Source organism: Carcharodon carcharias, chromosome 22, assembly GCF_017639515.1.
Source record: "Carcharodon carcharias isolate sCarCar2 chromosome 22, sCarCar2.pri, whole genome shotgun sequence".
Taxonomy (NCBI): domain Eukaryota; kingdom Metazoa; phylum Chordata; class Chondrichthyes; order Lamniformes; family Lamnidae; genus Carcharodon; species Carcharodon carcharias.
Window position 1 is genome coordinate 11,795,660 of NC_054488.1, and position 15,287 is coordinate 11,810,946.

At 43.7% G+C, this 15,287-nt stretch overlaps 1 protein-coding gene across 4 annotated transcripts in view; it reads right to left on the reverse strand.

Moving 5' to 3' along the window:
- LOC121293614 (dynein heavy chain 9, axonemal-like) overlaps positions 1 to 15,287 on the reverse strand; it is a 530,687-nt gene that overhangs the window by 32,773 nt on the left and 482,627 nt on the right. For all 4 annotated transcript variants that reach the window (XM_041216734.1, XM_041216733.1, XM_041216736.1 and 1 more), the window contains 2 exons: positions 8,589 to 8,771; positions 6,378 to 6,767 (listed from right to left, as the gene is read on the reverse strand). In XM_041216734.1, coding sequence (XP_041072668.1) covers positions 6,378 to 6,767; positions 8,589 to 8,771 — 573 coding nt within the window. The remainder of the gene's footprint in view (positions 1 to 6,377; positions 6,768 to 8,588; positions 8,772 to 15,287) is intronic.

The window sequence follows — 15,287 nt, forward strand, 5'->3', positions numbered from 1 at the left end:
ATATTCAATTGGCCAGAATTGGAGGAGTGTAGACATTTCAGAGAGTTGCAGGGCTGGAGGAGATTACAGAGGCAGGGAGGTAGAGAGCGGCGAGGACCTGAAGGGGTTTGAAACTAAGGATTAGTGTTCCAAATTGAGGCATTGCTTAACTGGAAGTCAATGTAGGTTAGCAAACACTTAATGGGTGATTGTTGAATGACATTTAGCATGAATTAAGACATGGGCAGCAAAGTTATAGATGACCCCAAGTTTACAAAGGGGGAAGAGTGGGAAGCCTGCCAGGAAGGCATTGGAGTAGCAAAGTCTGGAGTAAGCTAAGGCCCGAATGAGGGTTCAGTGGCAAATGGGCTGAGGCAGAGTGGAGTCGGGAAATGTTACGGAGGTCGAAACAAGTGATCTTAGAAATGACCTGCATAAGTGGCATGGAGCTCATCTTGAGGTCACAAGGTTCAGCCTCAGTCAATCGCCAGAAAGAGGGATGGAGTCAGTGGTTAAGGAGCAGAGTTTGTGGTAGGGAGCAAAGACAATGTCTTCAGTCCTCCCAATTTTTAATTGGAGGAAATTCCTGCTCATCTAGTACTAGATGTTAGACCATAAGCTCAGCATTTCTGTCATTAGGAAATATCCAGTTTGACATCATCTAGCACTTGTACTAAAGGCAGTCAGAGGTAAAAAAAAAACACAAGAAGTAAAGTGTCTGCATGTCTGAGAAGCTAATATCTTTATACCCTTTAGGAAGGAAATCTGCCATCTTTACCTGGTCTGGCCTAGATGCGACTTTCGTTTCATTGTAATGCTGCTAACTCATCTCTGAAATGGCCTAGTAGGCTATTCAGTTCAAGGGCAATTAGGGATGGCCAACAAATGCTGATCTTGCCCGTGACACCCAAATCCCATCAAAGAAGGGAAACTAATAATCAATTATCATACTTTACTCCTTCTATTACACTAAGCCTGGTGTTTTAATATGGTCTCCTATAACTCTGCTACACAAGGAATGTATATGCTGCTTGTCCTATGTGGCATTTAACAGAAGGCTGCATTTAAAACCCTGGGATTTATTTAATCGGAACAAATTAAAATTAGACAGCACTGTCAGCTCAGTATTAATTTAAGTCAGTTTGCACCTTCACTTTGCTGGCCAAACTGGAAAATGGGAAATGGAATAGTTTACAGTGGAGCAGTAGGGAGTGCTTTTCAAATCTTGGAGTTAAGGTACACGGCTGGAGAGGAGTACATGGGAAATTTAATTTGCATTTGACTGTCCTGGGATGCTGATACTGGGCAGTTATAATTGAAGCACATGTTTCAACCTTTAGCACTGGTATTCCTCTCGCTAATGGCTAGAAGACTCAATGTTAAATGACTATTGCTACGATGATAATAACTGGTAGTAAATCCAAACCTGAGGGAAGGTTTTGGTTTCACAGGTAATGGCAAGAAAGCTATTAGTTACTTTCACCAATTATTGCAATAAATCCACTTGATAAAATCGTGGAAGGATCTGGAAACAGCATCTAAACATTTGTTTCAAATCATTATAGGGATTGTCCAAGTAGCGGCAGTAATGACAATGGGTATAATTTTACACCCCACTCCAGGGCTATTCTAGCAGGTGGGGGGGACATAAAATTGGGTCCCATGGCAGTGACACCATGTCTGCGCGGCCTGAATCCGCTGGCATTTTATCAGTGGCAGGGGGACGCAGTGTGTTCTGCCTGCCCTTGGGCCAACTGAAGCCATCAAGTGGCCAGTTATTGACCACTTAAGGGCCTCCTTCTGCCAACACTGACATTTTACTATTTGGGGAAGGGGTCAAATCTGGGAGTCTTTTTGCAGGCTCCTGTTCAGCCACCTTGTGCCCGATGGAGAACCACACCACGGTATTCCCCCCAATCCCACGTGTTCACCCGCCCTCTCAAACCTGGCCCTCTTCCCCCTTAGCTGGGGCCTGCCAGATTAGTCCCAGTGAAACTGCCCACTCACCTTTGAATCCAGCCTCTAGGGCAGTCCCGGCAGCGGCCACACTTCGTGGTGGCGCTGCTGGGACTAGGAGATGGGTTCTCCTCCCAGGTGGGTACGGAAGTCCCATCTCGAGCCAACCGACAGGACACACAGAGGGGCTCAGGCTTCCCGGTCACAAGGCAGGCAGGCTCAGCTGCGACTTTTAAACCGGGGCAGGGACACCTCCTCTGTGTAAAATCCAGCCCAATGTCTTAATTTAAAATATGAAGTAGGGTATAACTTGGACCTGGAAATATTTGGGTGAAAAGTGATGTGGGGCACATTGCATAAAGCTAAAAGCACAAGACCAATGCTGCCTTTCCTGCTGTGCTGAAACACTCCATTACCTTAGAGTCCTATACTCAGCAATTAACAGCTAAAAGTTGGTCAGCATTTGACCTGCAGAGGCAAATTTTATAAAATTTGGAGTTGAGAATATTAATTCCCTGAGCAGCAACAAGGCAGTTCTTTTTATAATAATCTGTTTTTGCCTTATTAAGCTATGATTTAAAAGAGAAAGCAGCAAAGCAAGGCTTCATCAATATACATGAATATTTAACCTGATAACTGATCTGAAATGCTACTGTTGCTCTGCAGACTGTTTGCTAAGTGCTCCCAAATATCACATTCTACACTGCATTTGTCAGAGGAATGTTGTTAATCTGTATACCACAGGATGAATAAATGAAAGCTTTTGGTTGCTGAATGCAATGTGGAGATAATAAGAATGGAATGTCAAGTCTCATCCACTTTACTTTCTTTCAAATATGTAATCTTCCACATTTAATGTGCATTGTTTAAAGATGAGATAAACAGCCAGGTTTACATTAAGAACTGAAGTATCGACTCCACCAATGGATACAGTCCTAGAAACGCAACTGTAGCCCTTTATGCATTCAAATCTTAAGCAAAAGAAAGGCCCAATAATACTATCACTTTTCATAGATTATAGCCCCTCCAGTCTGTTACTAAATCCTTCAAACCTTTCTCAATTACTGTCAACTGTCATGGCATGTTTAATGTTGATGCAGAATAATCTCAGCTTCACGCTGACACTGAATGTGGCTGAACAAATTACAAAGTGAAGCAGAGTGAGCATGATGAGTATCACTTCAGCTCTTGACTTTGGATTGGATGCATTTGCACTATAACTACAGTATCAATGTGAAGTGCAATCTCTTCATAGCAACACTGCACTTGCAGGCCATTGACACTGCCTGGCCTGTATCCCACCCCACTCCCCCCCACCACTGCCCACACACCCCGCCCCCACAACCCCCTCCTCACTAGAAGGAAAAACAGTAAAAACTGGGAAATAAGAGTACTGGTCCAAACTGTTTTTTTCCTTCTGGGCCTCCTTTCTTCACCAGAAACTCAACAAGACTCTACCACATGAAATGATAGCTAGGAAGGTGGAGGAATGGTGGGGGATTGGGGGGGTGGGGGGGAATGAGGACTGTTGGAAGTGCCTAAACAGTGATTTTGTTCCTGCCTGCCTGTGTTAGCGTTCCCCGATGACCCTGGAAGTATTCTTAATGGCCTTGGGTAACCCTGTAGAGCAGCCTCTTCCTCCAGTTTGACCCGAAGGTCTAGTGTCTTGGCCAAGGCCTTCAGTGGGACATTACCCTGAGCATCAGGAAGCTTCTATCACTTTAGGTTCCTCGCTGGCTCTTTAAGTTCCACAGCAGCAGTGTTCACAAACTGTTGTACAGGTGGACTCTCTGTTGCAGTGAGATTTCCCCGAGGAGTCAGCTATGCACAACTGATGACTCCTCAACTCCCACCACCCTCATCCCCCAGATAGGGAAATGCGGCAGACTTAGAGAGTTGGGCAGCTGTCCTGCACTGCCAGAACGCTGCTCCAAAGAGTAGAATTCCAACCATAATTTCAGTGCACCTTAAATTACCTCCTGAATATCTCAGATTAACACAGAGCAAATAGGCAATAATGAATATCTCCAAGTGAATTCAAGGCACAGCATCAACTCTGGGCCTCACTTGCTGTCCATTGGCACCTGTTTCACAGCTCGTGGTGTTACCTAAACCCCTTTTTTGGATTCTTGCGCTGAGTATCGTTTAAAGTAACATCTACCATGTCTCCGAGACTTCCTCACGTTCTACAATCCATTGCTGTTTATGAGCAAGACTCTGAGCTTGACTTACTAGTGTTTCATTGTTTCAAAGGTAGTTGTACTGATAGATTGACAGAGCAGTATAATCATATAATCCAAGTGATGCATTAGACTGGAGTACAGAGATTGAAACTTAGAGTTTCCGTCACCATTTTTGTTCTGTTTATTTGCCCAAAAGGGACCTAGGAACATTGGGCTTAGGAGCAGGGATAGGCCATTCAGCCCTTTCAGCCTGCACTGCCATTCAATAAGATCAAGGCTGATCTGCTGGTGGTCTCAGTTCCACTTCCCTGTTTGCCCCCCACAACGCTTGACTCCCTTGTCTATCAAAATATCTGTCTAACACTGCCTTGAATAAATTCAATGACCCAGCCTCCACTGCTTTCTGGTAAACAGAATTCCCCATACTAATGACCCTCTGAGTGAAAAAAAATCCTCCTCATTGGACCTCTTCTTCTTTAACTGTGTCCCCTAGTTCTAGTCTCTCCCACAAGTGGAAACATCCTCCCAGTATCTACCCTATCAAATCCCTTCAGGCTGTTACATGTTTCAATAAGATCACCTCCCATTCTTCTAAACCCCAATGGGTAGAGGCCCACCCTGTTTAATCTTTCTTCATCATCCCAGGAGTGAGTCCAGCGAACCTTCTCTGAACTGATTCTAGCGCAATTATGTTGTTTTTCAAATAAGGAGACCAAAACTGTAGCTCAGTACCCCAGATGTGGTCCCACCAAGGCCCTGTAGAGCTACAGTACATTCCCCTTGCAATAGATGCCAACATTCCATTTGCCTTCCGAATTCCTACCCTGTCCTCAAAACCTACAATAGGGAGTTTTTTTAGCCCTCGAATATTTGTTCTATCAAACTGCTCAGTTAATAAAGAATCATGCTCCAAATATAGATTCATGTCACAATTTGCTGGAAAAAATAATTCAAATATGCTTGAACGAGAAAAGCAGTGGCCAACAGATAGTGAGAATTAATTTGTGATTGTGAATTAACTTGTTGATTGCTGCCAGAATTCCAATCTAATCTTTTTGTTTATTTATTTATATCTGGCAGCAAGCTGCTAAAAGATGTAAACGGGGATCGGGGATTAATATTGAGTATGTGCCACAAGAACAACCAGTTCTGTACTTTCACATTGTATCGCGTGGATACAAGTAGGAGCTGCACATTTCAAGGAGCATGCTGTGCTTTACTGAGACTGACATCAGAAAGCAATGTCGGAAACAATGGGCTGCATCTTCCGAATCAGCTGCGCGCCTGCCGACCTGTCAAAGGCCTATTAAGGCCATTAAAAAAGTAATTAAAGTGATTAATGGACCTGTCCGTCCAACCTTAAGATTGGCGGGCAGGCCAAGAGCCCTGGGGGGAGAGGGGGTGGGTGCTTCCGAGAAAAGATGAAACCTCATCCACGGGCGGGATGAGGTTTCATGAGGTTATTAAAATTTGTATGAAATCTCTAAGTAAAAGGAAATTGACATGTCCCACCTCTCGTTACAGTGGCACATGAGGGGACATGTCAAAATTTTTTTTGTTCTCATCTTTATTTAATGGTTCAAACCTGAGCCGATCTCCCTGAGGCAGCTCTTTGCTTCAGGGAGATGAGAGTGCGAAGGAGCGAACTCCCAGCTGAGGGGAGCCCCCGCTGTCCGCACAGGGAGCGCAAAGGGCTTCCAAGCAGATGTCACGCTGGGCAGGCCTCAACCTGTCCACCCATGTAAAATGGCAGCGCACCCCCAATCGGGAACCCGCCCACTTGCGCACAACCCCTCGCAACGGTGGGTGGAGGGGGGGGGGGGCGGGCGGAATATTGCCCAATGCTAAAAACAATCAACCATCTCACACTGTTTCAAGCATTGCTGAGGTTTTTTTTTGATTAATGTGTGTAGTTGTGCAAGAATTACATATAAACATCATTTACATTTGTATTACATTAAATCTTCCAAACGTAGGCTCTGTTTTGATCAATTCCGAGGGAGGTAATTTAGTTGAGATAGCAACGGTATTAAAATGTGCAGAAGTGCTGCTGGCTCCTATTTAAATGGGTTCCTGTTGCATACTCAGCCCACTCGTGCCCTCCTGCAATGACCCAAGCAACCCCAGTTGCTTTAATTGAGCAGGGGCTGAACTTCCAAATATTATGGATTTATTTCCTAGTCTTGGGGTCTGTTCACAAATAAAATTGAAGAGTTTTGGATCTTAATTAGCTCCAGTGAAAGAAAATCTGTTGGGTACCTGCGAATCCCAGCGTGCACCCTCCATGAACAGACCGTGGATGTAGGCACCTTCACGGGGCAGAGCGCTGCAATCCTCACGGTTTTTCTTGGTGACATCACACTGAAGACACATTTTGTCTAAAGGCCACTCGTTCCTCCTGGCCATGGACTGCATGATGGCAGTCAGGAAAGACTGTGGGTTGAAGAAGCCGGCAAGCCACACTGCAGAAGGGAGGGCGAAGTCGGATGTCCAGGTTTCCAGTTCCTTAATGCGGTTAAGGAGGTCCACAAACCAGTTAGCTAGACCAGCCATTGATGGGTAGGCTCGTTTACTCCAAGAATCTGGTACTTGATCAAAGAAGATGGCATTTTGCAGATTCTCCATGTCACTAGTCATGGTCAGTTCTCCCTAAGAATGAAAAGCAGCGGGAAGGAAACATTCAGTGAAAGTGATTGACTCAGAGCATCGGGGTTCATGTCTATTTTTTATCATCTTTGGCATAACATTTGGCCAGAAAAATCACAGTGATGTGAGAAATTAATTAAGAACATTAAGCGTGAGTATTTGTTTTGATCATCTGAACAGTACCATTACATGCTTCAGCCATACATAGATACACAGTGCTTGGAGGGAAAAAAGGAAGATAAAGTCCCCTCCTGATAGAGCAGTACAGAAAAGAATAAAATGGTGAAGATGCCTCTGTGGCTGTCAGAGGAACATATTCGTTTGCTGAAAAGTTGTGGAAAAACATTCCCAGGTGGCATATAAAGGCTCATGACTGTTTTATTCAGCTTCATCAATAGACACATGGGCTCAATTTTAACACATTCAAAACCCACCCACCTACACAGAGTTAAAATAGTGGAGAAATGTCTGCAGGAGCCCTTAGAATACTATCTTGGGAACTGAGGCTGTAACTTTGAATTTGGACTGTTGTTTAAAACAGATGAATTTGATGAGCTGCCGGTTATACACTCCAAATTCCTCTTTGGCCTTATACAGTCTACAAGCGTTTACATATCTAACTGTTCCTGTATACATCTGGACAACTGCAGAGTTGCCTCTTAATCAGTTCAGCTTAAGCCAGGCATGAGACAGGCAATGTAGACATTGTTTGGTTTGGAGGAGATTCAAATGCACTGTAACTGGTTTATAGTTTTTTTAAACGTAAGTTTCTTCACAGTGGCTTTTGGCACAAATCAATAAGTGCAGGCATGAGTTCCAGCTTTGCATTATCACGTCAGAAGTTGGGAGGTGAAACGTTGTTCCAGGTGTTCAGCATTTCAGCGCAATACTGAGTGAGTGCTGCATTGTCAGGGATGCTTTAAAATGAGGTGTTAAGCCAAGACTTTAGTTGCCTGACAGATAGATGCAGAGCATCCGTGGCACTATTTAGAGAGGAGCAGGGGAGGCTTTCCTGCTTTTCTGGCCAACATTTATTGCTTATTAACCCATCACTTATCTCATTGCTGTTTGCAGAACCATGCTGTGCATAAATTGACTGCATGTTGATCTATGCAACAACACTGACATTGCTTGGAAAGTAATTGTAAACTGTAAATTTATTTGGTACATACTGGAGTCATGCACGATTATTCTTTCTTTGTAAACAATTCCATTGATTGTACACTTTATTAAATTCTTCAGTGGCAAGAAAATGCTGTATAGTAATTGATTAGTTCAAGCAGTAACAGTTATATAAGGGGTGACAATGGTGTAGTGATAATCTCACTGGACAAGTAATCCAGAGGCCCGGGCTAATGTTCTGGAGACGTGAGTTCAAATCCCACCGCAGCTGGTGGAATTTGAATTCAATCAACAAATCTGGAATATAAAGCTAGTCTCAGTAATGGTGACCACAAAACTATCAATGATTGCTGTTAAAAACCCATCTGATTCATTAATGTCCTTTAGGGAAGGAAATCTGCCATGGTGCATATGTGACTCCAGGCCAACATCAACATGCTTGATTCTTCACTTCCTTCTGAAATGGCCTAGCAAACCACTCAGTCCAAGGGCAATTAGGGAAGGGCAACAAATGCTGGCCTTGCCAGTGATAGCCAAACCCCATGAATGAATTTTAAAAATACATTATTGGATAATTTTACAGAAACCAATAATTTCCATGAATCTGTTTTACTTCCCCCCCTCACCACCTCACCCCCACCCTCACCACTAATCATAAATGCAAATGGTTTTAATTAGCCATTGGGATGTTTTGCAAGGTACCTTTAATCCCAAATCTAGCTCCTTAAGTGAGCGCTTGATCTCTGAGGTAAGAACGTTCATTCGCTCACACTCCTGAAAAGCAACCACGACGTACGGAGTCCGCTCCTCTGCCTTGCTCATCAACTCTGCGATGTTAAATTCCTCTGGTAATTTTTCCATTACTTCATCCAAAGTAGTCTTTACCTGGAATGCCAAAGAACAGGAAGGAGAGCTGTGAGGATGTCCACATGATTGAGCCCTGGCAGCTTTCTGAATAATGGGATAGAACACTGGCTCTTTGGTCAATGCTGAGATTTACTACTTTGAAGACAATCCACTTTCCACTCTGCATTTGGTGCTCAGGCGTGACAACATTATTAATGACCAATTCAACAGCAGATGCAACTTAAAAGTCAGCACTTTCAATTGTTAGAGAGAACTGCAAGTTTTGAAGAGCAGATTAAAAAACGGATGACAGGTAAGTCAGTGAGTGCATCGGGGGGGAAAAATACTTTCAGGGTCCATGGGAGAATTTAATGCTTTCTCCTGTGGTGAGGTTGGAGGTATAAGAGGCATTTAATGACGCAGGAGGATGGTGGGTGGGGATCCTGCCACCTTTCACATCTCCAATATGATTAAGCCCATGACAGGAAGACCTGTGAACAGTTTCCCACCCTGCAGCCAATTGAGGCCATTAACAGAGCAATTAATGACCCCGATGGCCTCCAGTAAATATCGGCCCACATCTCTATTCAACTGAGTTACTGGAATTGTTAAAAATTGTTTAATATGAATGCGTGTTGGGGGAGAGTATATTTGCAGTTTCATTAACCGGTGTAACATCACAACTGAGATCTTAAATTTCATAAAGCTAATTGTTCTCGGTATCTAATTCTTCAGCTTTTCTTTCCTTCAAAAGGTTTTTTTTTCGGGTAATGACTAGTTCAGGTACAGAGCGTTTGTTGAACACAGTCTAGTCTGACAGAGCTCTCAGGCTAGATTTCTTGGTCTCCCTGTGGAACCTGCTCATGTTTCTCGCTCTTGCCCCCTTTTCTCAGTTATCTTTTCTCATCGGTTGCTCTCAGTGCTCTTGCTCATTTGCAACCCTGTTCGGGTAGAGTAGAAGGAACTGTATGCTGCATCAGTTCCATGCCAACCTTAGCTACAATGTAAAGGTGTTTATGCTCTAGGGTTAATAAACTCAGCATGTTAAACTTTAAAGCTCACCAAAAAAATAAATTTCCGTGAACATCCTACCCATCAGGTTTGGAATTAACCACCTTTAAATTGATGTTGACATTTAATAAAAAAGAGTTGGTGCTGCTATTAAATGTGCTCTATCATCCTTAATGGTTTCAGGTTACCTTTTATACACTGAGCAATTGTGGAGCTGAGACTAATTTGCTCCTTGTTTTCACTATATTGTATTGCATGTTAATATTGTCCTATTTTGGTTGACATTTTAGAATGTATACTTTCCATCTATCCAGCAGAACCTCATCAACAACTGGAGTTTAGCAGTGATCTGGATTCTTGTCAGGGATATTGAAAGAATAAAGGGAGAAATAATTTGCATGTGTATCATATTGTCTACATGTACTTCACCATGGGCTGGATTTTATGAACCCCACCACCCCCCCCCTCAACCGAGTGTGTTTTCAGCACTGGAAAGGGGGGGGGGGGGGTGGCATGAAAAGTATGTTGGGTAGCTAGCCTACCACCTTCCCACCCACCCCTTACCTGGTCCCCATAAAACTGTAGGCAGGTGGGAGCCCAAATTGGCAGCCCACCACCTGCCATTTAAAAAAAAATTAACAGGCAATTATGCCACCAATGCCATGATACAGTTGGCATGGGCAGACAGGCATCAGAAAGCAGCTTTTAAACTACTTTGCTAAAAAGGCACATTGTGCAGGGGTGCCCTGTGCGCACAGGGGCAACCCCCAAAGATGTAACCCCCACTTTGTTCCTCCTTGCCTGGCCTTCAAAACCTACCCCCTGCAAGCCTCCTCCCCAACCCTTCTTGTCCAAAACCCCAGACTTCCCTGGGTCCATCTGCCCGGGGTCTACTTGCAGTCCCAGCAGCACCCACTGCTCGGTTCTGGCGCTGATGGGACTAGAGCTAGAGCTGCTGGCCAATCTGATTGGTCAGCAGGCCTTGAGGGTGAGACTTCTTCTGAATGAGGGGCGGGGCTTTGACCGTGCCTCCTCAAGGTGCCCGGAATGCGTTATTGCTGCTGGGTATCCTTGCTGAACTTCGGTTGGTTTGGCTCCAAAGTTCCTTTTTGGAGGTGGTGGGGGGGGGGGGTGGGTGGGTATTGGGGCTTGAGCAGTGAGCCCTCCCCTGCAAAATTCAGCCCCATGTTTCTATTGTGTTCTCCCTAGTTAATAGTTTCCATAAGCAGCTTGAATGTGTTACGGACTTAAACTTGCATCTTTGTCAACACTGTTTTCAGGTTAGAATGGTCAAGTTTGATAATTAGCCCATAACAGTAGTGTTTTGCTCAAGTGAACGTAAAGAGAGAATAAGGGAAAACAATCTATATTTCGTCTCTTTTTAAGACAAGAGACTATCAAATTCAAACTGGTTTCTGCTAATCATTTTCTGAAGGTTTCATGCTGTCCGAGCAAATTCACATTCATATTCGCCCCAACCTTATCTCAAAGGTGGGGAGGGAACAGGGCTGGAGGGTGCTATTTTGCAATGAGGAAACATGGAAGAACAGGCCTCCCTCAGCTGTGCAGTAGTCGAAAGAGACACGTACTTGCTGAAGCAGAACAGTTGGGAATCCAGCAAAACAGGAGCAGATGGATTGATGGTACTGGCACTGAAAGAGAATACGTTCTCCCTCAAAACTTGCCGCACACCATTTAAGAAAGCATACCAAGGGCTTGTGTATCATTCCTCCTGGAATTTACATTTGTCACCAGACACAGACACTATTTACACACATTGTTTGTACTGGCTTGTGCACACTCACATTTGGACACAAAGAGATTGGGGGACTTTAATCAGAGATTTATTAATTAAATTTGCCGTGGGGTGGCATTCATTATCCACACCAATTTCACCCAATGGAATGCCAACTGTTTAGTCTGGCTCATTATTTCTTGGGATCAGAACCCCAAAGAACAATGATGATGAAGGTCAGAAAATATGAAGAACCGGTCACACATTAACTTTTTAACTGCTGTGACCCCACATTTATATTTTGTATATATATTATCTATATATATATATATATTTCTGTGGTAGCAGCAGCTACCTCATAGACATAAAGTGGATTGAAGGATTTTCATAACTGAATATATTAAAAAGAATAAAAATATGATCCCATTAGGAGATCCTCCAAGTACATTCTATTAGCAGATGCAATTTAGATGGCACATTTCCCAGCTGCTCATGCACATCTGCATACCATTTGCCACTTGTTCATGCACCTTTGCCAATTTCTTGCCTGTCTCATTGGCAGTAGGATATGCCAGGCTTAATTCACTCTCCAGTCTCTACTGTGGTGAAGCCCTTGACATTTGGTAGCCCTCGCCATGCGCCGATGACATGGCAGTGACATAGAGCTCTGTTTTTCATAGAAGCTGAGCAAATCTTGTATTGAACTCTATTATGCACAGTTTGTTGGCACCAGGAGGCTCAGAATCAGTTTAGATACCAGGAGACAAGTTGCTAACATAATAAATCCTGATCATGTTTCGTGTACACACTAATTGCTCCTGTCTGAATATGAAGGAACATTATTTACCACTAGATGCATGGATAAGAATGTTGGATCAATGTAACAATGCACATTTATTGAATATCAATCACTGTTCTACATGACCACTTCCTATCCATGCTCCATTTAAGGTAACATGCAATCTCTGTAAACTGAAATAAGAACATATGAAATAGGAGCAGAAGTAGGCTGTTCAGCCCCTTGAGCCTGCTCCGCCGTTCAATAAGATCAAGGCTGCTCTGTTTGTGTTTTGAGTTCTACATTCCCATCTACCCCACCCCGATAACCCTTGATTCCCTTAGCTAACAAGAATCTATCTACCTCCGCCTTAAAAATATCTAGTGATCTCGCTTCCACTGCCTTCTGAGGCAGAGAGCTCCAAAGAAGCACAACCCTCTGAGAGAAAATATTTCTCCCCCTCTCTGTCCTATAACGGCAACCCCTAATTTTCAAACGGTGCCCCCTAGTTCTGGACTCACCCACAAGAGGAAACATCCTTTCCACGTCCACCTTGTCAAGACCATTCAGGATCTTATATACTTCAGTCAACTCTTGCAAACTCCAGTGGAAACAAGCCCAGCCTGTCCAACCTTTCCTCATAAGACAACCCACTCACTCCAGGTATCAATCTGGTAAGCTTTCTTTAAACCACCTCCAATGTATTTACATCCCTCCTTAAATAAGGAGACCAAAACTGCACATAGTATTTGAGATGCGGTCTCACCAATGCCCTGTATAACTGAGGCATAACATCCTTACTTTTATGTTCAATTCCTCTTGTAATAAAGGATAGCATATAATTGCCTTCTTGATTACATACTGTACCTGCACACTAACTTTCTGTGACTCATGCAAATATCTCCCATAATAATTTCAGCAGGTATTTGATAGATCAATCAACAGTTAAAACGATGTCATGTTTTATTTGAAAACCTAATATTTTCACTTATGATGAGTTTATTCTTTCTTTGGGATTTTTAGTCATCATGAATATTCATGAATAAGGAAAGTCAGAACCTGTGGAAACATTTAGCGCATAAAATTGTTTGGGAGCGTGCCCAGTTTTCAACCATTTGTATAGTGAGAGACAGGCTGGAGACCGAGTTACACTGGTACATTGGTCCTGATTTAAGGAAGAGTAAACTATTAAGAGGTAAATGTAGAAAATGCTGGAAATCCTCAGCAGGTCAGACAGAACCTGTGGAAAATAATCAACATTAATATTTCAGGTCAATGGCCTTTCATCAGAGCTGGGGAAAGTTAGAAATGTGATAGGTTTTAAGCAAATGAAAGGCGAGAGGATGCGAAAAGGACAGAAGGTAAGGTCAGTGATTGGGTGGAACACGGGAAACATTAATGACAAAGAGTTGCTGGTGCAGGGTCAAAGGGCGTGGCAATGGGACAAGTAAGGAAACAGAAGGTGCATCTGAAGAAGGTGTGAATGGCAGAATACTGAACCACTGCCATCCAAAAGCAAAAACAAGAGAAAGGTTGAAACATTCAAAGAAAAAGAAAGAAAATAGGGCCGAGGTTACGGTCTGAAATTTTTACACTCAATGTTGAGCCTAGAAGGCTGCAAAGTGTCAAATTGAAAGGTGAGGTGCTGTTCCTCAAAATAGTGTTGAGCTTCACTGGAACAATACAGTCGCCGAGGACAGGGAGGTCAGTGTGAATCCAAGGCGGAGAATTAAAATGACAGGAAGATCGGGGTCATGCTTACAGGCTGAACAGGTTGTTTCTTTGCTTGACCCTTTGACACTCCCTTTGGCCCTCCACCACAAGCTCTTTTGTCAGTCCATGTCTCCTGTCTTCCGTCCTATCATGCACCTTCCCTTTTGTTGTTTTTCCCACCCTTAATCATTTCACCTGCACGAAACCTATTACATTTCTAATATTTCCCAGTTCTGATGAAAGGTTATTGTCCTGAAACTTTAACTCTGTTTCTCTCCAGACTTGCTAAGTATTTCCAGCATTTTCTGTTTTTATTTCAGATTTCCAGCATCTGCATTAATTTGCTTTTGTATTAGTATTAAATCTATTAGGGTTTATGCTATTAATTGCTGAGCTGGCTTCTGATATTTAGGCTCTGATTCTAACATTGTGATGTGCTGGGAATGGCTGGGGTCCAATAGCAGCATGAGAGTATGTCCAATGTATCTGTCAGTGGCTTTTAAATTCAGTCACCTCATTGTCAAGTTACAGTTTCTAGTCAATTGGAGGCAGCAGGCATGTGTACTCACACAGTGCTAGCTCAATGCCTGTATTTACAGGGTCAATCCAAACATGCAAGTTGAGGGAACTGGAGATGTCCATCAGTGAACTGGAAGTTGTAGTATGGAGTCCAAACAGAAACAGGCCATGTTCTGTTTTGCTGAAGTCTCCCTGGATATGTTGCTGGTGAATGTAAGGAGTAGTAGAGAGATGTTCTTCCCTAGCAACAGGAGGAAGAAGTTTGGCAGCAGAGACCAAGAAGGTATGGTTGGTGGTTCCAGAGGAGGTCAGCAGCAGACCTGTGGTATCACACTCCTGAATTCAGTGCAGAAAGATGATTACAGTGCGTTCACCTGCATCCTGCTGTGCTTATCACCCCATCTCCAAACTCTATCTTCTCAGTCATACTCCAACTCATCACTCCTCACACCCACTTACCTTGCAGGTGCACCCACCCTTCTCTTTCTGTGCACTTCCTCAGATCCCCAGCTAACCACCCACCACTCCCCCTCAACCTCAACCTACTGCAATGCTCTCCCTCATAGGTACCCTCATAATCGCACCCCATCTATCCAATGAACACATGATATAAGGAATTGCATTTAATAGCACCAATGCCAGGAGTCCATATAAACACTCAGGGCCAAATTTTCCGCCGTCGGGGGGGAAGTTGATGGGCAGGTGTGTGCAGGCGCACTTCCAATCGGTGCCCCCAATAGGAGGCGCGGCGCCATTTTACGTGGGTGGGCCAATTAAGGCCCACCCAGTGTGACGTCCA